Here is a 23812-nt window from a genome sequence, read left to right on the forward strand (position 1 = left end):
TGTATGTAAGTGTGTATTATTCTCAGGCGTGGTGTACTTTATTCTGAAGTGTGGTTATTTAGGGAAGCTTTATTTTTCCCTGATTAGCTGACTGGTGAGGTGCTTAAATTTCTGTCAAGAGCCTAGTAGTTCTGCTTATCAACTACAGATAAGTCACCAAATTCCTTTCGCAAACTTTCCAGATTTAACCCTAGAAATTGTTTTCTGCCATAACTCTTTGGGACCAATAAACCCCACTTCAGGTATGGTTACTACAAAAATACCTGTCCCCAAATACAGTTTCCAATAACTGCTTCCAAGCAGCTGTTAGATAGATGTTCATTTCTAAGAGACTCCTCTTGCTTATTGCTCATGCATGGGCAGATAAGAATACAAGATGGCTTATGGATGTTTGAAAAAATTTGCTTGCATAAATTTGGAAAATGTTGTTTAGCTTGCCACTCTGCAAAGTCACTTTGTGTTTTACTTGCATTATTTTGTCTTAATGAATAAATAAATTGTGCAGAGATCAACAGGACAAAGTAGCTATTGTCTCTGGGATGACAAATATAGAATTTACCTACAGATTAAAAAAGAATGACTACATCGCAATGGAGGGATATTCCAGTACAGTCACTCATAGTGACAAGTGATTGTAAATAGGACCTGTGTCCTTTGGGTTAAAGTGACTGGAATTCAGGTTTAAAGGGGTAAACAAGGCTTATATGATTATACTCTGCATGTATGTGTATGTGTATTCATGTCTGTCTTATATATCCGTATTAGTATTGTCCAGCAACTTTCTAAGAGCTCTGCACTTCTTCTAGTTTTGCAAAAAGAGTGTACTGGGAAGAGAGTAATGTTATTAATGCCTCCAACATAAGAAAAGCTGTGCTATGAGCACAAATGTTGGATACCTGAGAATCTACAGAGAAGGGAAATGTTACAAATGTCTCTGTTGGAAGGAATATGCACCTTGCTAGGCATTAAAGAAAGAATACAATCTAAAAACTAAAATCAAACTTAGTTGGCTTAGTTTGCCATAGGATTAAGTTTTGCTAGTGCACTTTTATTATAATACAAAGCATGTAATCATTACCTAGGTTGAAACACTGAAAGAGGCTCTTTATTCTTCACTTGCACAATAATCAGCATGCTGGTGGCTCTGATTTATGACTGAAGCTTGTAGGCATGGTAAATAATGTAATGGTAACATAACATTAGACCTTGAGTCTGCATACTTCAAAGCAATCTTTGCTGCAGGTGGGTGGAAGTGAAAAGCTTGACAAGAACAGAAGTTCTGGCTGTAAATCCCATCTCCAGGGAGCATGCACAGAGCCAGCGTCGCTTCAAAAGTACAACATGATTGTTCACTTCCCAAACTTCAGGCATCTTTGTTCATGTCAGTGTGAAACCATGGCCACTAAACACCTCTAAGTGATTTATTTTCAGGTACTTGATTAGATATTTTCAATTAAAAGTGTGCTTTGTTAATCCAATTATTTTTTCCACCTGCAAACCATATGGTAGCTTCTGATGAGTTTAAATTCTCACCAAAAGCATGACTATATCAAAGCGCAAATCCCTAGATCTACCTGGGGTTCCTTGTAAAGCCGTTCAGTATCTTTGTAACTCATGGCATCCACAAGCTTCATGTATGAGGTAGGTTACTTTATTTGAAGTTACCTACAGCTACTTATGTTCTTTTATTACAAGTGAACGTCATTTTCTGAATCACTAGCCAATTGTTTCTAGCTCAAAATATCTTTTTTAATAATGCCAGTGCTCAGGATTTATGGACCTGCTATGAAAATAAAAATTAAAAAAAAGTGCACAGATAAACACTGCTTCAAGTTAAGTGGATTTGTCTTCAGCTTCAAATCCATTCAGGTGACTTTCTGAATTATCCTCCTCTTAATTTCCTATTTCTTTCTCTAGAGTTCTTGCTTTGAAAAGTGTGTGTATATATATGTGTATACACACACACACACACACATATATATATATATTTCTATCTCACATATTCAAAATTCCCCTGTTTTGATATGGCTCATGCAACAATCAAAACTGTAGACAAAAGGACAAAACCAGCACATTATAGATATTACTGCAATTTTAAATCTTTATAAACTACTTGAGTAGCTGTGAACTCACTTTGGTCCACTGAATCCAGTTAATAACAAACCAGCTTTTCTAACTTGGCTATCACTGCTGTGACTTGCATTCTTAGACTTATGAATTCTGCAAGGCTACAGAACAAGGCTCAGTCCTGCTCCCACTAGAATAGAAAATAAATCTCTCGTTTATTTGAAGACATTGTCTCATAAGGCAATAAAACCTAGGCAGAGGTGTTTACAATGTAGAGGGGTTAGTGTTAAGAAAATTGACTTTTGTTTCTAGCTACCCACACACTTGCCAGGAAAGCTGCTCTTCATCCTTTTGTTTTCAGTGCCTACCAAGGAATTAATGTTCTACTTGCCAGAACTGATATGAAAATCTCTTTTGATTTGTGCTGTTACAAAACTCTGAGATTTTAAACTTCAGGTGATATTCATAGGCAATATATAGGTTGATAGCTCTAACCACAGGACATGTTGTAAAGACAACTCAATGTGTTCCTTGCTAGACTAAACCAAATGCTAAATGAGATCTGTTTGTGTATTGATAAACACGTGTGGACAAAACTAGTAAAAAATTGCCAGGGTGAATCTATTGAATTATTACAAATGTATAATACAGTATTGTATTGACATGAGAAACTAATTCTATATTATGTATCTTAACAAAATAGCCAAGAGTTATACTTCACCTGAGCCCATCAATTTCTGTCTTTAATCTTTCCCTCTCAATCACAAGACCCACAGTGTCTGCGTATCTCTGAGGAGAATGAGGTATCCTAGCAGGTAGGAGAAACATCTGTTCAGACAAAGAAATGGGAAAGCATCAGTGGTAGGAGGTCTTTGTTTTGCGTATCATCCTTCTCCTGTCCCAAACCTGCAACGTCCACTGTCCCCGCCTTCCCCCTGCTCCTTTTTGATCCGTGCTGCTCCCTTGCAGCTGCATTCAGTTTGGTACCAACAGCCAAGCAGATGCTGCTTTTTGCTTTCTCAATGAATGATGACCATTGATTCAGCAATCAGTATTGCCTTTATTGCAGTGAGGTGCTCTCCCCCAGATTGATCATCGTTGCTAGACACAATTAAAATGAAAATCTAACCAGTTACTCTGTCTGGAATCTATGAATTTACTGCAATTTCTCAGTAGCAGAAATGGAAATAAAAAGCAAGTTTGTTGTCAGCTCAAGAAGACTTGTAACGTAATCATCTGTGTGTGTCCCTCCAACACAGTGAGACCTGTGATTGTGTGATGAGGAGAATTCTCCAGAATTAATTAACAAATACGAGGGGCTACTTACTCATGCAAGTCACAGAGAATGGGCAACATTTGGCTGGGGGAAGCCTATTACTGAAGCCTGAAAATAAATTTTCTTCTAGCAGCTATTTGACTATGTAGGAAGGTGGTAAGCATGTGCTGGTTTTGAGTGTAACAGATTTCATAGCTGAGTTTGGGCATGTCATTGTAACTTCACTGTCTGCAGGACAGAGCGAATGATAGTGCCTCAGCAAGACTGGTGTTGGTCTTCCCGCTACGGATATCGTGTGCTCCTCCTTATTAATGCTTCTGGTAAATGCCCAGATCTCAGGTGTGGAGTCTATTACCAGACTCTCCCCATCTATAGGTTTGAAAGCTTAGATCTGTTTCTTCATTGGAAAGGTCATAATGCTTCTTCTAGTGACTGTTCTTTGTCACAATGCTTCTTCTAGTGACTTTAAGCTGTTGGGTCTAATACATGTCCTTCCCTTTAAAGACTGACCCCATTAGATCTAATATTTGATCCTCTCAAAGACTGAGAGCAGTTCAAGCTTTTGACAATGATAATGAGTAGCAGTAGTGGCACATCTAATAACTTGTAGTAACAGCAGTAAAACACCTAGTCACAAGCTCATTAATAGCAATGAAATCTGTGCTTTAGTAAGTCTGCTACTACATGGAAAAACATCTGAATGAAGGTGGATACATTTTGTCCATAAATTGCTCTTTAAAAACTGTTCTGGTATTATGATGGTTGTGAAAGCTAGCTGTGATGACTAAAGAAGGCTGAAAATAGCCCAATCTCTTAACTTCTAACATTCTAAGCAGTTTAATGTGGTGTTTGGGTGGGTGGGCAGTATTTACCTGACAGTGTGTAAGTAAAGGACTAATTCGCTTGAATTCACGTAGCTGATTCTATGCCATGAAGGGGAGTAAGAACTCCTTTCAGTATTTTCTTGGCTGTCTGAATGGATATCCCAAGTACCCACAGATTTTTATCTCTTACTGAAATTGTGAAATGTTGGACAGAGTATTGTAGTTTGCTGTTAATTATAAAGAATTTGTTATAGCACATTCAAGCACTTATTTATTTTTTAATCCTGATGCCATTTCTTACACAGCAGCGATAAATTGATTTTGATATACTTCATAAAATATTACTTTAGCATATCTATGTACAACAATAATAGAAAAACAAATGTGTTTTACCTCCCCTTCTCGGATGAAAATGTCTTTTTGCTTCCCATTTTCAATTATCTTTAAACACATGTCTCCTTTCACTTGGTAAAAAAGCTGAAGGAATAGGAAAATAACAATAGGTCAACTGCTTCAAAACATTCTGTACTTCATATTCTGTTTTTAAAGGATGTATCTACGAATACATTCAATCTGTTTGCAAATACTTATAGCTTTTTTTTCTAACAATACATAATAGACTTCCAACCTTCATTGCTTTTGAAAATTTTCTGAAATATGTATTATTTCCATTATCCGCATACATATGACAGTCTGTACAAGAGATCTGTAATTGCTTGAAGAGCTCTTCCACAAACACAGTGGAACCCTGCTCTACTGTCTTTAATCCTGGGGATTACACTTTGTAGGGCCAGGTCTTTATGGTTGAGACATCTGTTAATTGTACTGCATATAAAGCTTCATTTATGTTGTTTTTCTGCTCAGATGCATCAGGGTCTTCACTTTTACATTCAGTCAGATTAAGCACCCCTTTTCCAAAAATGCTTCAGATATGCATGTCCATTTTTTTTTTTCTTTTAACAGAGCTTTCTCACGTGGGAATAATTGCTCATTTAGAAGCTGTTCTGCTTTATTTCTGTGGTCACTCTGAAGCCCTGCAACAGCTGCTCCTCATCCTACTGTGTGTGTAAAAGGATTATGTTCTAAGCTTACATAAGGACAGGGCTACTGAACCTGTAATTCTGCCTTCAGTGACCTTTCCACGGTTCTGTTTTCAGAGTAGCTTTGTGAGGGCTCGGAGGTGCTAAGATCTGGCCTTGTGCTTCATGGAAGAGCTGTGCTATGATCTGTAAGCAGGTCTGTCGTTGACCTGGAATAATGGGCACATTTCTACTTGTACTGTATGATGATGGGCAATAATACTTCAAAAAGTCAACTTTACCTTTCTCATTCTGCCTCTCTGCCCAATCTCTATATACTTTTCATATTCTGTCTGCTGTAGCTAGAAACCAAGCAGACTAATACATATAGTTGCTGAAATTCAGGTTAAAATTGCCCGAAATCTGACTCAAAGTTAGAACTACAGTGGAAATTATTTTATCTGTAGTTATTCACAATAATTTTAGCAAAATGGAAATAAAGAGCTCATGAAATATAAATAAGAGAAAGAAGAAATCACCCAAGTATTACGAAAACCCTGAAACAAACCTTTTCCATTAGAACAGCTTAATCAAATTTTTAAATCAGTTTTTTTTCTGAAACAGTTTTTGATATATTGATTGATATATGTCTGAAAATCCAAGGAACACACTTATGAACATAAGAATAAATACACTACCAAGGGAATGAAACAGTAGGGAGAACTGAAGATGCACTGGAAAAAAAGCTCATGCTGAGAGCTCTTACATGAGTGGAAAGCTCACCTTTTGCCAAGGAGATCACCATGGCTAAATTAAACTCGTCTAGATGGCCATATTGCCAGGTTACTTATCCTCATTGCACTCCATTTCCCGGTGTTCTTTTGATATCATTTTCTTGCATGTTACTGAATGACTGTAAAAATGCAATATTAGCCCTCATTGCAGAGCGTGTCAGGCTCCTTGTACAACATAGTCATTTGGGTGGAGAAATGATCTCTCCTCCATTTCAAAAAAGACCCATCTTATCTAAGAATATAAGGTTCTGATGGATCATCACACAGGCCATTGGTAATATGGCACCGGCAATGCAGAAATTGAAAGATCTTTTTGGAAATGATGACTTTTGGAGTGGTATCTTCCCTATAGCTACTGAGGGAACTGTTTCTAAATGCTTGCACAGATGTTGATGATGCAAAGAACAACAGGAGGAGAGTTTTGTGCTGCTTGTGAGTACAAATTGCATGGATTCTTGACACAGCACTGAATTTTGAATTAAAAGAATTATTTTGTAGTGGGAAAGGAGGAGGGAGGTGGGCTATGCATTGTTCCATTGTCAATAATTTTTTTTTTTTATGTCTGAACTTATATACTACCTACCATTGTAAATTATGGTCTATTCTTCAAAAAGTTTTTTTTCTTTGAATAATGTCTGAGTGCTTTAGGCTTCCATAAATCATCTGATGTCACTGTGATGCATTAAAGTGGCAGTAATTACTGAATCTACTGATGCTCTTATATTATACCCTGAACTTTTATTGAAGAAACTGTCAAATGTTTAACATCTCTGTGAGTTATAGTCCATGCCTGTTTCATAGAACAGTTTGCCAATATAGTATTATACTGTCATTTTACTGGGACTTTTTTCTTTTTTTTTCTTTTTTCTTTTTTTTCCTTTTTCCTTTTTTCCTCAGTGCTGACCAAGCTTTGCATTCCGGGCAAATATAAGCTCTTCCTACATATCCCCCCCCCCCCCCCCCCCCCCCCCCCCCCCCAAAAAAAAAGACACATGAGTAATGAAGTAGTGGTGTGTGTGTGTGTGCTTGATTGTGCTTCAAACTGGATAGCATTGTGTCAAACTGTGATGAGAGGCAGCAGGATCAGTGCTGAATTTCTGTCTGGTTTGCACAGTCCAAGTACAATACAAGATGTGCTCTAGGTACTCCTGCTCGGCAGGGGGGTGATGACGATCTTCAGAGGCCTCTTCCAACCTCAGCCATTCTGTGATTCTGTTTTATGCTCAGTAGTTCAGTGTATGGCTTGCTAATTTAGATCCACATTTGATATCAAACTCTGCCTAGATATAGTAGCCCAGAGCTCTGTGAGCGCTCTTGTGGCTGACAATTTATTCATGGGCCTCTAAAGAAATCTGCAGTTTGCAGTATACTTTGATCACTAATTTTGAAAGTGGAATTTAGGCTTGCTTAGCCACTTCTGGGATGAGGTTCTGACTTGGCGTATCCTGGTTTGCATTGCATGTCAGATTGTTAAGTACTAAATTAATATGAAGAGCAAATCAAATTCTGATGTGGGAGTAAAGTCTGGGTGTTCTCCAGACTTCAGCAGTGACTGATCTATATGAGCACAGAAAAACAATTTTCTCCCTTACTCATCACAAGGCTTTTCAGCCATCAGAAGTCTGGAAGGCAAACAGATGAGGAAGGCAGAGCAAACTGTTTGTTTTTTCTCTGCTCATTTACATGTCACCTGTGAAACATGAATACTAGCCAAGACTCATTCCAACAATTTTATGCAGCAAACATATTTCTGAAGACACAGTCTCTTTCTGATGCAAAGGGATCATCACTCTTTTTGCTTTCTAATATGAGCTTTGTTTCTTATTAAAATATTCAGAGTTTTCACCAGATAAATGTGTTTTTAAAATATAAGGAGCAAAAAGATCTCGCTTGCTTTGCTGAGACTCGTGTTCTCAATTTTACTCGGGAGATAAGCACTGCAATACCACCTACTGGAACGATCGTTCTAGCCACTTTCCTGCTCCTTAGGCATCCATTATCCCCATACAATCTAAAGGGAGAATGCAGTTGCTCGGGGAGTTTCTCCAAAGCATGCTGCCTGGAGAGCAGCATAAGCTAGAAGAAGGGGTCAGGCTTCATTTAAGCAGATTTGTCAGAAACTGGAGCCAAATCCTACTTGTGGTGTGTATGTGAGGAGGAGAAAAAGAGAAATCGAAGCTCAGGCTAGGAAGTGCAGACGAGCTGTGACAGATACGACTTGAAATTTTTATCGCTTTTCAGAGCACAACAACTGTATCCCAAACAGAAAGTGTAAATATGCTATAAGAAGCTGAAGGGATTGTCCAAGGTGATCAGAGGAGAGGGGTTTTCTGTTCTGAAAATCCTCTGCAGGAGTGCAGTGTTAGGGCTCTGACCTGTGGGGCTGCATCAGTTTGTAGCTGGCTGCATACACTGGAAACAACCTAGATGCCACGAGCAGAAACTTCAGGCACTCATGCCACAATGAGAAGCAGGGCTTTGAACACCAAGTGCAGTATTGTGCCAATGCAATTGTGTTGCAGGTGGTAGACGAAAGGCTGATTTGAATTTCTCTGCATGGAACTGCGCTGTTATATGTAGACTCAACATCAGGTGTGAGGAGAATCTGAATTGTTATGAAAGTAAAGGCAGCTATTGGAGATTTGTTACGTTTAAGTGGTGGACTGAAATGGGTAAAGAGATGGGAGCCTAACTACTTTTCTGATCCTAGATTTAGCAGATCTCACCTTCCCCCAAAGCAGCCCACACTGTGCAATAAATAAAATCTGAAACTGATTTTACTACAGTTAAGCTTTGTTATGATCATGGTTTTTATGTGTCATTAATGTCCTTTGAAACAAACAGTTCCCTTCATCTTTCACTTACTGTATAAATTCCCAGAAATAAGGTGAATAAGATAAAAGAATAGCTTTTCCCCTACTAAGGCTTTGCAAGTAAGCAAAAATGCAGTAAATACACCGTGAATTTTGGGAGCTGTGTGAACACCTTAACTCTTCACGTCACAAATGCTATTGTATGATGAAAAGTTCAAGAGACCAAGTTATGTCCATGACTGGAACCTGAAAAACACCTATGACCCTCAGCCACGAGGGGCTGAGCATTGTCAGGACTGCCCTACAATCTTTCCATACAAGCTTTTCATTAGTACTTCATGAAGGGTTTGTATAAAAACTTACAAGACTAGATATGTATATATAGCACAATCTATTTAGTGCATATTAAGAAAGTCTTGTCTGTATAGCTATACAAATGTTTTCTCACAGCATTTTGCTGTTTTAACAGAAGATGTATGTCCTAAAGCAAATACAGGAAAAAGGACGAATATGACATAGTGGTAAATTCAAGCCAAAGAATGTGACTGGCTTATCTCTTGTAAGGTGCAGCTAAATTTTGCCATTTATAAAATCTGTCTGATAGAAAACAATGTCCTGGGTATGAGACAGTACTTCTCTGCAGAAGGCTGGCAAATAAGTAGTGCATGGAAAATTAGCAGGAGCGAGATATCAAGCTCTACATATTTAGGAAACCCCTGATAAGCAGGAAAAAATTTGTGTGAGACTGGGTACTGTTTTAGTCTCCATGGATTCCAAATCAAATCTCCAGACCCTCTCATAATTAGCCATCAGAACCGATTTTCCTGATACACCTGCACACTAAAGGTGCCAGCAGAGAACAGCTCAGGAAGAGGAGGATGCTCCTAAACCCTCATCTCTGCATGTGAACTGCTTCCTGTTGTGAACTGCAGGCTGACAGCACACGTGCCATAGGACACAATATAAGCTGTGTCTGATAACAGGCACAAAATCATGCCTGAACAAATACAAACAATCCTAAAGTTAACTTTCTTTTCTAAACCATTTTTTTGAGGGTATCAGAATACTAGTAGAACAGTATCAGCTACATTTGCGAAGAGGACTGTGAGTTTTTGCATTCATGATTTGGTTAACAGTATGCCTCTATTTTGGGTTTCAAATTATCACTCAGAACTATAAAGGACCTGTTTTGAATGTTTGGGTTTTTCTTCTTTTCTTGTTTGTTTTTGTTTTTAATCCCAAATCCTATTTAGGAATATGCCCTTTTACTAGGAAACTCTCTCACAATTTTTAAATGAAAAATATAAATTTAAAGGATTAATTAGATCACAGGAAGGTGCATACGTATCTGGTAAAATACAACATGGGACTGTACTGCATCTATGTGAAATCGGGCAAAACTGGCCCATCTGATATTGCAAATTCTCCTATGTTCCGGGGGCACAAATGGGATCCATGACGGGAATTTTACATTCCATTCATTATCACTAAGTAATTGTTGAAAAATTGCTATGTAAAAGAAAATTTTAGTTACTAATACATCTTCAATCTAGATGAATTAGCAATGATTTACTTATGCACATTGATATATATTATGACTTCACATATATGTCTAAATTTTATGCTGTTGGAAAGTCATAAGTCACCCTTATTAAAAGTTGGTCAAATTCTCCAATACATGAGCATCTTGAAGAAAAAAAAAAAAAACTCATGTAAATGATATTCATCTGACTTTTGTTTTATGGGAAGAAGAAAAGACAAATTTTTAAAATGCAACAGGATAGAAACTGGTCAGGGACCATGGACAATCTAGCATAAACTGGGAGATGCAGAGAGAAACAAGATCATAAAAAAGAGAAATAAATATATTGTATTTATATACCTCATAGTTGGAAGGTATCCCTACCCGTGGGAGGGAGGTTGGAACTAGGTGATCTTTAAGGTCCCTTTCAACACAAACCAGTCTGTGATTCTGTGATATTTAATACTTTAGTGCAGACTGTTATTTCAGTTAAACCTTAGCTTTTTTTTTTTTCCTGTTTTGCTCTTAGTATATGCCTATTGCACATTCTTCAGAGCACGAAAATAAGTTAGTTGTATAAAAACAATTTTGTTAAGTTGCAGGAAAAAATTATTTGGACTCATTCATTTCCATACCTACCTTTAGTTTATGCTTGGTAGAAACTTAATGTCACTGACCTTAACAAAATTCACTTTGTTAAATCTAACATATAATGCTAAAAACATGCTAAATAGATATGATATTCTTTTCAGTGCTTTCTGAGCAGTCATGCTACAGATGTGGTTAATCCTTTCCCAAGGACGCAATTGTGTTGACAAAACCACACTTTGTTTTCCCCAACTAAGTATCTCTGGAATTTCCTTGTCAAATACGTGCTGGATGCTAAATTCCTCTGGTCAGTGACAACTGCTTTGTACTGCGCTGCCCTGAGGTCTGCCCTCCATGCTTTCCACCCTAAGGGACCTGCTGGCATGGTACAGCTGACGAAAGGGGATATCCTGAGCGTGGTGGGTAGCCTGGTGCCTTACCAGACATGGCTGTGCCCACAGGCGAGGGCAGGCTGTGAGACCCATGTTACAATTTTGATAGGTTTCTACCTTTTCTTCCTATATTCTGCACTTGGCCCAACAACTTCTCACAACTCAAAGCTTTGAGTTGGATGGCTTTGTTTCGATACAGAAGATGTCAGAGAGGGGGACTGATTTGAAAAATATGGAGAGATTCTATTCTCATAGAACCATTGGATATCCTGAGTTGGAAGGGACCCACAAGGATCATGGAAACCAACTCATGGGTCCCCCAAGGACCACCCAGAGCTTTGTCTGAGAGCTTTGTCCAAACAGTTCTTGAACTCTGGTAGGCTTAGGGCTGTGACCACTGCCCTGGGGAGCCTGTCCCAGTGCCTGACCCCCCTCTGGGTGCAGAACCTTTCCCTACCACCCAGCCTGACCCTCCCCTGTCCCAGCTTCATGCCGTTCCCTCGGGTCCTGTCGCTGTCCCCAGAGAGCAGAGCTCAGTGCCTGCCCCTCCGCTCCCCTCGTGAGGGAGCTGCAGGCCGCCATGAGGCCTCCCCTCGGCCTGCTCTGCTCTGGGCTGAACAAACCAAGGGACCTCAGTTGTCCCTCATACGTCTTCCCCTCTAGGCCTTTCATCACCTTTATAGCCCTCCTTTGGACACTCTCTAACAGTTTTATGTCCTTCTTATATTGTGGGGCCCAAAACTGCACATAGTACTCGAGGTGAGGCCGCACCAGCACAGAGCAGAGTGGGACAATCCCTTCCCTGGACTGGCTGGCAGTGCTGTGCCTGATGCACCCCAGAGTATGGTTGGTTCTCCTGGCTGCCGGAGGACACACTGCTGGCTCATATTCAACGTGACATCAGTTAGAACCCACAGATCTCTTTCTTTGGGAAAAGAGGATATTCCGCAGGATATTCTTTATCCTTCAAAATATGAATGAAAGTAGAAAATGCTGTTATCTTTCACAGAGTCCACTGGCTTGAAATTATTATTTTTTTCTGAAAATAATATTGATTTTTGAATTTCAAAATTATTTTTGAAATATAAACTGATACTCTGTAACAAAATATCACTTTAAAAATATTCTTACCTTTCTAAAGTTTCATTCCAAAATATTGACGTGACACATTTTGATGTGTAAAAGTAATTTCTCTCGTTTCCTGTTGGAAATGAACTATACCAAAATAGATCTGATCTCATCATGTAGTTTGTTTAAAAGGAAATGAACAGATGGTTTATGGTTCAGGTGCATAATTCTGCTCAAGTCTTTGAATACATCTAGTAAGTACAACACCACTGAGCCTGGCATTGCTAGGCTTCTGTAGCTTCAAATGTAGCTGCATTCTAACCATACAGATCAATTAAAACAACCTATAGGTTACCTCTTCTCCTTCTTCAATATGGTAATCCTTCCTTTCATTTGGTCCTCCAACAAACATCACATTCAATTGATGTCGATGCCTAGAAAAGAAAAGTGACAATTTAAAGCTACCTCTATACGTGGTGTCCCTTATTTCATGGATTATTTTTTTTTTTAATGCTTTGACTACAGCGAGTCAATGAAACAATAGCAAGTGACAAGTAGTAACCAGAATGAGAGAAAAGACCTAGATGCATCTTCCTGCTCTGCCACTGGCCTGCTGGATGACCTGAGGCCATCTACTTCCCACCTGGTGTTTCGGTTCCTCCAGCTGTGAAAAGGGAACCAAGATACTTACCAACAGTGGAAAGAGCTTTGAACTGTAAAGACAAAGAATGATATGTAAGAGACAGGAAAAACAGGAAAAATGCTGTCTCAATGTGATTTGATTAATTCAGGATTCTGTAAAGGTAAATCTCTTTTTAAGCTTAATAAGGGTAAAATCATACTTGTTTCCCAGTGGCAGAATTACTAGAGATTCTGATGGTAGGAATTATCAGCTAATTTCTCTTCTATTTATATCAGTTTTGCTGAGGTGGAACAACATTACAATGGTTTCTTTGTGGCTGTGGTTGATTCAGAAAAAAGAGATTCAGGTCCTTTATCTTAATTCTGTCCCTTGTAAGAGCCTCAGCGAGCTCTTTTCTCAGCTGTCACAAAGAATAGATAGAACCCCAATTATCTATCAGTACGCGTATATTAATAAAGAGGTAAGGTAGCAGTTTTCCATTTCCTATGTGTGGGGGGGAAAAAAAACCACACTATAAACCAGAATTGTTAACTGTGATTCGAAATTTATCCTTAAGCTCTCTTTGACGTGTGAGCTGAAGGGTGTTGACCTCTACTTTTCAATGAGGAAATACTTGAGCTAACTGGAGATCCTAGTAATACAGAACCAGCAGGAATGTGCTCCCCTGCAATTCAGGAAAGAAATACGTGCCTCTGTGTCAGCACTTCAAAGCCTTAATTGAGAGAAACCGAACTATTCTGAATTGCTGAACATATCTATTTGATCTGGTACTTATATCATGCTTACTTTGAAAAGAAGTTAAATTATAAAGAACACAACAGTAAGGATTAGTAAAGCAGAAATAACAATTGTGACAAACCATTCCTTGATCAAATTAAAATCTAAAGAATTAAATTAGATTACAATACTTAAATTTACTATTCTTACCATAGGAACTTGTACACATTACAGCTCCTGGCTTCATGCCAATATCTTAAAATAAGGAAGTGAAATCAGAACTGACTGTATCAGGCAGATTTAATACTTGTTTTCAAGGACATGCTGAAATACTTCTGTATTAATGAACCCTTCTACTAGAGAAGGGTAGGAAGACCAAAATAGTAAAAACGTAGCTAATTATTCATGAAATAAATTCAAATCAACTCTGAAGAATAAGAGAAATATGATCTATGTGCATCTTGTAGCCTACTTTTAAGATTAATTTTTACAGAAACCCATTGAATTTGATTTAAATGATTAATTTTATTAGTTTGATAATTAAAAGGGAAACTATTGCTCTCAAAACCATTGTTCCTTAACATTTTTTTAAAACTGTTTGGCAAATCTAACATTAATTCTGGTACCCTATGGATTTAGCTGGGTTTTGCATAATAAACTGGCAACAATGGGTTAATTCTTGCTATCATTAAGAATTATATAATGGCACTATCAAAAAACTCTAACTATTAAGTACAAGCAGGAATTCAACGAGGTTTGTTTGTCCACACTGCTAAATAAAGTTGTCCAGTTAATATAATTGCATTGAAATAAGAAAAATCATAAGAAAGAAAAGGAGGTTCAGCTAACACCGTCTGGGAGATAGTTAATGCGGTTTCAGTATCGTAAAGGTTACAGGAGTGTGGAAATTACTTGATTGCATTATTTTTAGAATGAGCTGCAAATCAATGGCCTATTAAGTTTTACATACTCTTATATTTTTCTTCCTAATCACATAAAGAAAATATGACCAGCAGGCAACCTTTTGAAAATGTCTTAAGGCCACGAAGAATGAGATACTCCGTGACTGTAATGAGGTCTCCTTACCTCCTTACGGTAAATATAATATTCTGAACTCAAAGAAAAGCTTTAAAAGTGCCTTAGCAACCCTGTAAAAATCAGCTATCACAAGGGTTCTGATTTTGCGCTAATTGTTCCTTGAGGTTAAAAAGTATTTAAGCTTGCAAGACAGTGTAATTAAAATATATATAATTAAATTGTAGCTCTTACATCACATTGTTTTCTTGACTCTGGCAAAACTCTAAGCAGATGAAGATTCAGGAACTGAGGTTTTGTTTTGAAATCCCATATAGGTACTTAAAACTTTTGATCATCACAATTGTATGGAACATAACTGAATAAAAGTCTGAAAGCTGTAACAAATTTATAGATGGGAAGTCCTACTGATACACTGTAAGACCTAGATTTTAACCTTTAATTCTCTTTTGAAACTTGGGATCATAAGTTACTTAATTTTTTTAAGGTGTTTGCCTTCTTGCGGTGTAGAAGGCAGTGAGAAGATTTCTTTATACATCTGCTCTCAGCACATAAAGTATCATAGCCTTTGAAAACAATCTTGGAAATTTATTAGTCACATCTTGGAAAATTGCCTAAAGCTTTTTTGGAAAATCCTAAAAAAAATGTAGATATCACTAGGAGCAGGTGGTGAGAAACTCAGAATCTATATAGTACATGGCTTTTCTCTCCTCCTCCACAGGCTGAAGCTTCAATGGAGAAATTGATATGTATATATTTTTTTAGTCTATGCAAACTTTATCATGAAAAAAAATGTTCCTTGTTTCACTCTAGCTTCTTGCAGTGTTTATGGGGGAGACTCATCAACACCAACTACTTAGGGATACGTGTAACTTTCTGACCTCTGATAGACCTCATATTCCAGAGTTACTTCAGAATTACACAGAGCTGCTGGTAGGCTGTGCAGCATAGTGCAGTAATAACAAAAAGGTTAATCCTACTGATGAAGAATGAAAAAATGAATATTTCACATGCTCTAAAATACTAAAGCTTTACCACTATCACTGGTAAGCTTTAGAAATAGCTATGCTTTTATGCTTCCTAAATCCATTCCCAAAATGAAATAAATGAAAGCACTTGTAAAAAGACATTTTCTTCTCTTTCCCACTGTGAAACTATTGCAGTGATTCAAGTTTCATAATTTCTCATTTAGAACATAAACTGTAGTTTCAACAGAGACATCTTGCTAAGGATGTACCTCTTACCTTATTTTTGTCTTGCAACCATTACTTTGAAAAGCAAACTCTTGCAGCTTTGAATGGAAATTAATATCACTGCCACTGCTACAGTAGTGCCCAATCAGCTTTTGATTAGAAGTAGCAGTGCAGGGTAGGGGCAACAGGCACATTCTTTGCTTTTTGTAGTCATTAAAATTCAAATGCAAGAAAAATAAATATAGAAGAGCAAAAACATCTGCTTTTTATGTTCTTCATAAAACTCAGTCTTCTGTAATTTCTTGTACATTACCCTTTCTTATGAAAACCTTTATATAGAGGCAGTGTTGGACTAAATGTATTGTCCTCAAGTTCACTGATAAAAGAAATCCTTGGTAACATGACCAGAATGTGCCACACATTGGACCACTTACACTGGAACTTGTTCATGGGCTTTGACGCTGGCAATATGCATACTGTAAACCTGCATAATACACACACTTTTTTCTTATATTAGCTGTATAATTATTCAGGATACAGTTCAGAGCTCCAAGTTGTCAGTCAGTGCCCCGAAATGTTGCCTTTTCAGCCTCATGCTGAACAGAGCATCATACCATGCCCTGACAGCTCTGAAATGCCCTGGAAACCTGCTTTTTCAGCCCTGTTCCCCTTCAATTCTCCTTATCTTCATGTGATATATCCTGTCAGTTTTGATTGCTCCTGCGGATTCAGCTCCTCTGCAATATTGGAATGACCCTTAGCAGCTCTAGCAGCTGTTCCAGGTTGTAATATAGTAGCATGAATCTATTTGCTAAATCTTACAGTCTATGGATGCAATGCCATCTCCTCAGATTTCTATGAGGTTATTGTCAAAGGGCATGACACAAAGTCCCTTAGCAGCCTAATTGCCTACAAGAGACTTTGAATTGAGGCAGACATATTGAAACTGATCTTCACAGCTTCTGCAGAGTTACCACAAAAAGATTTCAGTTACTTCCTGTCCTTCAAAACTGCGGTATGACTGGCTGTAGCCTGAGAGGAACTACGGTTCCTTACTAGTCTTTACCATGTATGCATTTTAGCAGCTTCCTCTGGTAGCTAAGAATATTTATATATCTAAGAACAAAATTAAACCAAAACAAAACCTTCATTTACTCACATAAGTTTATTGCACACAGGAGGTAAAAAGGCTGCCTTGTTCTCTTCTATCCATTTTCTGACATTTACCAGAAGCTCCATGGTCCACCAGCTATGAAACTTCTGATGAAGATGGAGTTTGCCTAGTGCTCGCTCCGTGAGCAAGCTACATGTGACTCCATCCCCCCAGTTCAGGGATTGGTTGGTAGAAGAGGTGTCTTCAGGCTTGAGTGTCAAAGGGGACAGGTCCATCGGCCAAAGGTCACTTTGCAAAGAGTGCTGGTGCTCCAGCAGCTTAGCTAATAATTGACCAGTGTTTCTAAAAAAAAAAATTTTATTTTTTTTTTAAATTATTTTCATTTTCATCTGAGACTCATACTGCCCACAAGAGGTTGCTTCCTTCTCTTTACTGCATCAGCTGCAGGAACTTTCTCTCTACAGAAACTGCCTTGCTACATACGGTGATGAAAACTTGGACACTTAATATAGAAAGCTAAATGCAGGTTGAGAGCCATTGCTCAAAGTTTAGTTACATGTATACAATATAGATAAAATGTATTTTTATACATACTTAAATATCTACGTGTTTCGGGCATGATAATAGAGTCCTATTTCCTTTTCCCACCTTCCCTCAACCTTGTTAGGCTGAATGATTGAGGTTGTGATTGAAAATACCGGGAACTACTTCTGCCAAATAACAAAAATAAAGATGTCTCCTGTATTTGTAAGACCAAAAGCAGTTGTTCATAAATGATCTTTTTAATTTGTCTTACTCTTTGCCAGGGTTGTGGCAGGCCTTGTTGGAGAGCTGAATGTGATTCTTTGATGACCTTTGGGAAAATGCAGCATGTTGTCATCAAATTAGCAGGCAAAGAAGAAATGGAGAATTATCAGGCATTCCTGGTCTGTATTAGGCTTTATTCCTTCACTGGTTTCTTTTCCATGTCTATGGAGTTTCTAACAGATTGATCACTGCTCCCCCCTCCCCCTTCACTTTTAATAACCAAATCTATAAACATTTCTTTTCAAACTTGGAATACATGAAAAGGGTGGTTGACAAAAAAAAAATGTCATTATTAAATGTGAGAGTTTTTCAGTTGCTCTTTATATAGCTTAGTCTTCTGACTACATCTATACTGTGCTTAGTGTGTCAGTGTGCATGGGTATAAGAGTATCTTATGATTTGTTTAGAAGTGAGCTGTACAGCCGCCGTGACTTGTGCATATGGGCTGTGTAGCTTCTGGATTGATGAGTCAGGATACGGGAATGGTATAAACTTGGGAGTTCTTTAGCTTGTACCATTGTAACTTTCCTATGGGTGGAAAAAAAAAAAGGTGACGGAATGTGAGTTGAAACTAATATTGTACTTTTCTTTCAGTAAGTGTGAGGGTGACTTTCTGCTTTACTTTCATCTCTATGACTTCTTTGCAATTTAATTTAAACTCCTTACATAATTGATCCAAAAAACTCCATTCATTTTGGGATACAAAGATCCACATGAGGATTACAGTTCTGCTATATTAGTACAATCATAATGGTATTGGCAATACTTTTCTCTGATATAAGCCCAGAGTATGTATTATTTCACTCAATTATAAATAATAATAAAAAATGTAACATTATTTATTTAGCACATGAAATTTCTACCATCAAAATGACTGTGGTGAGACATCACTGTGTAGCAAAGTCATTAGGCCTGGTTTTGGACCTACAGACAGGAACATTTTGGTGCTTTTTGCACTGTAGGCTGATGGCATGCTATTTAGCTATGAAGGAAAGCAATTTTCCATTTAAAATGCTTTCACTGAGAGGATTGTGACCCAGCCAGAACTGAAGACTCTCTTAATGACAATGGTTTTGTAAAGCTCTACCTCATTGTTAGTTACAGGTATTGAAGAGCAGGACTCCATTTGTCAGGCCTAAAAACCAAGAGGTTGTACAGATTCACAGCAGGAAAAAAACAAAGGTCCTGGACTTGATAGAGCTGATATTAATGCACAAGTTTTAACTGCAGGGTTATTCTGTCTCAAACTCTTACTTTCATCGCTAGTCTCTGCTCTTTTCCCCGCTAGGCAGAATACAAGGTGCTATTACCTGCAGAGAAAACTATCTCAGTCACAGGCTGATAAATCCATTTTTATGGCTAAAGTGAGGTATGGGGGGGAAGAAAAAAAATATAGCTAGAACTATGCAGGGAGGGCACCAATGAAGTTCACTTATAAAATCCACCATTACCAGGAATCTGAGGTTACTGTCACAGGAGCAGTACTTTCTGCAACCCTCGGAAATCAGTGCATTTTGAAAAAAGCAGTTAATGGCCTCTCCATGTGTGCAGCAGGTATAAGGGAACATTGCTTCTTTTGAGGAGGGATAAGAAATGGTCTGTGCAGCCTGGAAGTAGTGGGCCATGAAACCTTATTTCTGTGAAGTAAGTGTATTGGAGAGGCAAAGAAAAGAGCGAGTGTTGCAGGCTCTGTGAGTTTCAAGTGAGTACAGACACTTCATGACCTGACTGGGGACCTGGATTTTTCTGGCTAGTCCGCTTTGCTATGGCTCTTCACATCCATCAAAGTCTGTTCCAGAAGCTCAGGTTTCTACATCTGCTTTTGGCTCAGATCCTTCCCTCAGGTAGGGAAGGCAAAAGCTCTCAACTTGTCAGCTTTTGCTGACAGAGTTGTGCAAGACTACTGAAGCACAAAACTGCTCCTCAAAAATAAGCCATCTTTTACATTGTGGGTGCAGGAAAAAGCATTAGTGGAAAAAAACCAAACACCTGAACACGCTTCCTTTTTTTTTTTTTAATCAATTCTGTTCTTTCTCTGCTATAAAAATTCTTTGAGAACAAATATATATATATTTACTTTATTAAAATGAAAACATTATACAGTTATTTATAGTTTTAAAATCCTGCATAGTTGTGGAAATAAAATCAAATTGGCAACAAACCTACTACATGAGTACAGTTATGTTCCCACCTAACTAATTCACGTGGCCAATTTTTGACTATTTGATTTATAAACATAATATCAAGGGCCCCAGTCTTGCTGGGGACACATGCAGGAAACAAGTGGATCACATAGCACAGTAGAAGAATTAAATATCCTACAAAATTTACTAGGATCTTTGCTATTGCTCTCACTATTACGGGAAGGCTGATTCAAATACAACAGCAGTGATTATCATCTATATGTAAATAACAAAAGCAGATTCACTTGGTCCTCCTCTTGCCTGAGTCTAAGGCTGAAGCTGCAATAAAGAACTTGTCATAGCTTCAGCTTTGATTCTTCCTGACAATTTTTTATTCACCAAAAGGGCACCTGTTTGGATGAAATTGTACAAAGATTGCTGCAAACATAATACAGTATATTTTATTTGCTAGTGTAATGATGCACTGGTAAGGGTAATGAAGGTAGCTGCAGTTTTCTGGTATGCCAACTAAATATATGTGATTATGTAAAATTGCTCTAAGAAATGAACTGACAGCAATTTTCTTCTCCCTGCCATCATCTTCATCAACAGCCAGATACAGCAATTGCACATTACTTCACCTGTCAGTGGTGTATACTACTGAAACATGTTCTAAGTAGCGCCCACAGTAATAGTACCAGCAGCAGAACAGCTGTCTTGACAAGTGAGAAGCATCCTGTCTCCATCCAGAACAGTCTCAAAATGTTTCTGCTCTGTTAGGAATAGGAGGAGGAGGTAATGAAGTCATGTATACCTGCCACTCAATCTTGGAGGTCACTGCTATCTACTTGAAACTGGCCGAATGCCTGTCCCCTGCTGCCAGGCCATAAATATTTCAGTTTAGAGGCCATGGAAGTCCAGGCACTGTGCGGCACTGTACAATCACCCACTCGGTAATGACAGGTCCAGAGCTTGTTACTTTGCCCATGCTTCGCGGATGTAGAAAGCGGAATGCTTTCTGGTAATTGTGTCCGTAACCCAGCAGAGCTGTCTCAGTTCTAGGAACATAAATACGGTGACAAAGCTTAATGATAGCAGGAAAAATAGATAGGGTATGTCCTTGTGTCAGCTGTAACAGGACTGGAGCATTAAATAGGGTTTAAATGTCTGCTGATGCCGATTTCGTTTCTCTTCTTCCTGTCACACAGCGATAGTGGAAGTGACAGAGCTTACTGCAGAAGTTCACGCTTTATCAACAAACACGTACCTAAGGCTGTTTTTTTTTTTTTTTTCCTAATAACTGTTTCTCAGCAAGTAATACACCACATGCATACATTGTGCTTTGTTCTGCGTATAAGCAACGGTTGGCTTTTAGCAACGGTTGCTGACAATTCAGCATTTTCTGAGCAGGGTGCCTGCCCGGGGCCCTCCCGGCGGAGGGGCCGCGCTCTCCCCGCCGCCACCGGCCGGCGGGCACGCGGGGGGCGGGAGGCCTCATCCCGGGCCCCGCCGCCGCTCCCCGCCCTCCCGCACCTCACGGCACCGCCCTCCCGGGACGGGAGCCTCCCGCCCGGCCGCGCCGGCCCCCTCCCCGCGCCGCCGGTAACGGCGAGGGCCCGGCGTTGGCCGCGGGTCGGGGCGCGGCGGGGCCATTACGCGTCGCGGGCGGGCGGCTCGCCGCCATTTCCCGGCCCGCGCCCGGCGAGTGGTTGATAAAGCGTTCGGGAGGAGTTGGTGTCAGGGCTCCAGTGGCGCAATCGGTTAGCGCGCGGTACTTATACAGCAGTACTAACGCCGAGCAATGCCGAGGTTGTGAGTTCGAGCCTCACCTGGAGCACAGACTCTTTTTTGGGAGGGGGAAGACGGTTTTTTTGGGGAGCGCTCAGCGGGAAGAGAAGAAATGCGAAAGTTCACGGAAAAATTATGCGTGGGCCCGCGGGCGTGCACCCTGCAGGGCCCGGGAGGTGCTGGAGCACGTCCAGGGGGCGGCTGCTCGCAGCTGAACGGACTGGTGGTGGTGGTCAGGAGGGCAGGCAGCGCCTGCGTGAGGCCGGGCTTGGAAAGATGCACGTATGGAAGGAAACACGCTGAGGTCTACGCTTGGTTGGTTTAGCGTAGCTTTTCGGTGTGGAGTAGTTATCGGTTTCCTTGTAACAGCTGCAAGTGTCACGCTGCAGGAAATAAAAGGTTATTTTACTGGAGGTTACTTAATACAGGGTAAATAAATATTCACCAGTAGCGTCACTACAGCTCAAGAGTAACAAAATCTCCTTTACTTTGCTTCCTTCAAGAGTGATATTCATTGTAACTACTTACTACTACAGTAATCTTTTAGGAATGTGTAGTCCAGAGAAAGAGAAGAATTCAAATAATTTTACTTTCATAATTGAAGAGGTGGCAGGGCCACAGAAAAAGGCAATTTCCAGAAAGAGAAAGTTGAGGGACACTGCCCAGCAGGTTTAGGCCCAGATCTTGTAAACATGCATGTTAACATCTAATCTAATTGCAGCAATGCAGTTTATACTAAAAAGCTCTGCGAGAACATCAGGATCATGCAGCCAGACGCATCACCATTGCCCGATCAGCCCATTAGTGTGTGTGCTGCAGGGGTTAGTTCCGTATTGTACCGCTTTTAATTACCATGCCTTCCCTGTTCTAGGAACCACCTTGTCCCCTCAGAACTTTGCAGGAGCTTTGCCACTGATTTCAGTGGCGGTACGCTCATGCCTGAACTGCACACCATATCGATATAATAAGGTCTAAATAAACAGATATCTGTACTATATCAAAGTGTAAATACAATTCATCCTTTCTCTGCTGGGAGTTTCACGTTTTCTCTGTCATACATGAGTACCATGTCAAAATGCTGGGGAGTAAAGACAGCATGGAGGAATATTCGCAGAGGTATTAGAAACAGTAAAAAATGAAAATACTGTTTTTGTGTAACTGAAAAAAATAGCAGAAGGCCTATTAATTGTCATTGCAGAGGGACTCCATTCCCCAGGTTAGACCCACTTTCAAAACTTTTTAAATTAACTCTCACCTTCCTACTTGTCTTTATGCTTTCAGGAACACTATAGCTCCTGCTCTCCGTGGCTGAGGAGGAGCCTTGTGTTTGTAATTGGGGTTTGGGTTTGGTTTGCTGGGGTGATTGTGCAATTTTTGCCAAATACAAGGAGCATAAAACAGATGCTGTTTGGTGCATGCACAGCAGTGATCCAGCTTGTCTACAGCTTGCTTCCATCACACCAGAGAGCAGCAGGACAAGCGGTTGGAGTTGGCACAGTGCTGCAGCCTCCTTCACAAGGCCTCCCTCATCTGCTCCATCCTACCTGGCTCTTAGTCTGTCTCCAAAGTGATTTTTATCTGAAAAAAAAGAAGAAAAGAAAAAAAAAAGAAAAAAAATTGCCAAGTAAGCAATAGCTGTTATCATTTCTGTAACAGAGGCCTATGCTCCTGTTTGACTCCAGTGCTTAACACCTGAGAGAAACAGTCTGAGATGGGGATATCACACAGATGTAACATTAGGACAACTAATGGTGAATTTACTAGGCTAACACAACGAAAGAATGTTATTTATCTGTGTGCAGTGGCTGTTTATGAAATAAAGTGAACAGAACTGCTACGAAAGCGTGAGAGCATCCTGACGGAGGCAGGGCTGTGAGATAAGATAAATGAAAGCACCTGAGGTGGGGTGGCTCATTGTGACCTGGCTGTAGGCACCTGGGCTGGGGTGGTGCTGGGCCCTTCTCCTGTCCCACTGTGAGGGGCCTTGCAGGGCTTGTGGAAGAAGGGTGCTATTTTGGAACAGGGGTTG

General features: G+C 39.5%; 1 protein-coding gene and 1 non-coding gene across 2 annotated transcripts in view; one reads left to right on the forward strand and one right to left on the reverse strand.

The window, feature by feature from the left end:
• Positions 1-17346, reverse strand: part of HAAO (3-hydroxyanthranilate 3,4-dioxygenase) — a 35009-nt gene extending 17663 nt beyond the window's left edge. Inside the window, exons 1-4 of the mRNA XM_013173874.3 lie at positions 17111-17346; positions 12719-12797; positions 4561-4644; positions 2789-2895 (exon numbers count right to left, since the gene is read on the reverse strand). Of these exons, the coding sequence (XP_013029328.2) occupies positions 2789-2895; positions 4561-4644; positions 12719-12797; positions 17111-17340 (500 nt within the window). The 5' untranslated portion in view covers positions 17341-17346. The remainder of the gene's footprint in view (positions 1-2788; positions 2896-4560; positions 4645-12718; positions 12798-17110) is intronic.
• Positions 17347-21737: 4391 nt separating this feature from the next.
• Positions 21738-21832, forward strand: TRNAI-UAU (transfer RNA isoleucine (anticodon UAU)). Its single transcript has 2 exons — positions 21738-21775; positions 21797-21832. It is a non-coding gene; the product is annotated as a tRNA-Ile (tRNA).
• The last annotated feature ends 1980 nt before the right edge of the window (positions 21833-23812 follow it).

Source organism: Anser cygnoides, chromosome 3 (assembly GCF_040182565.1).
Source record: "Anser cygnoides isolate HZ-2024a breed goose chromosome 3, Taihu_goose_T2T_genome, whole genome shotgun sequence".
Classification (NCBI taxonomy): domain Eukaryota; kingdom Metazoa; phylum Chordata; class Aves; order Anseriformes; family Anatidae; genus Anser; species Anser cygnoides.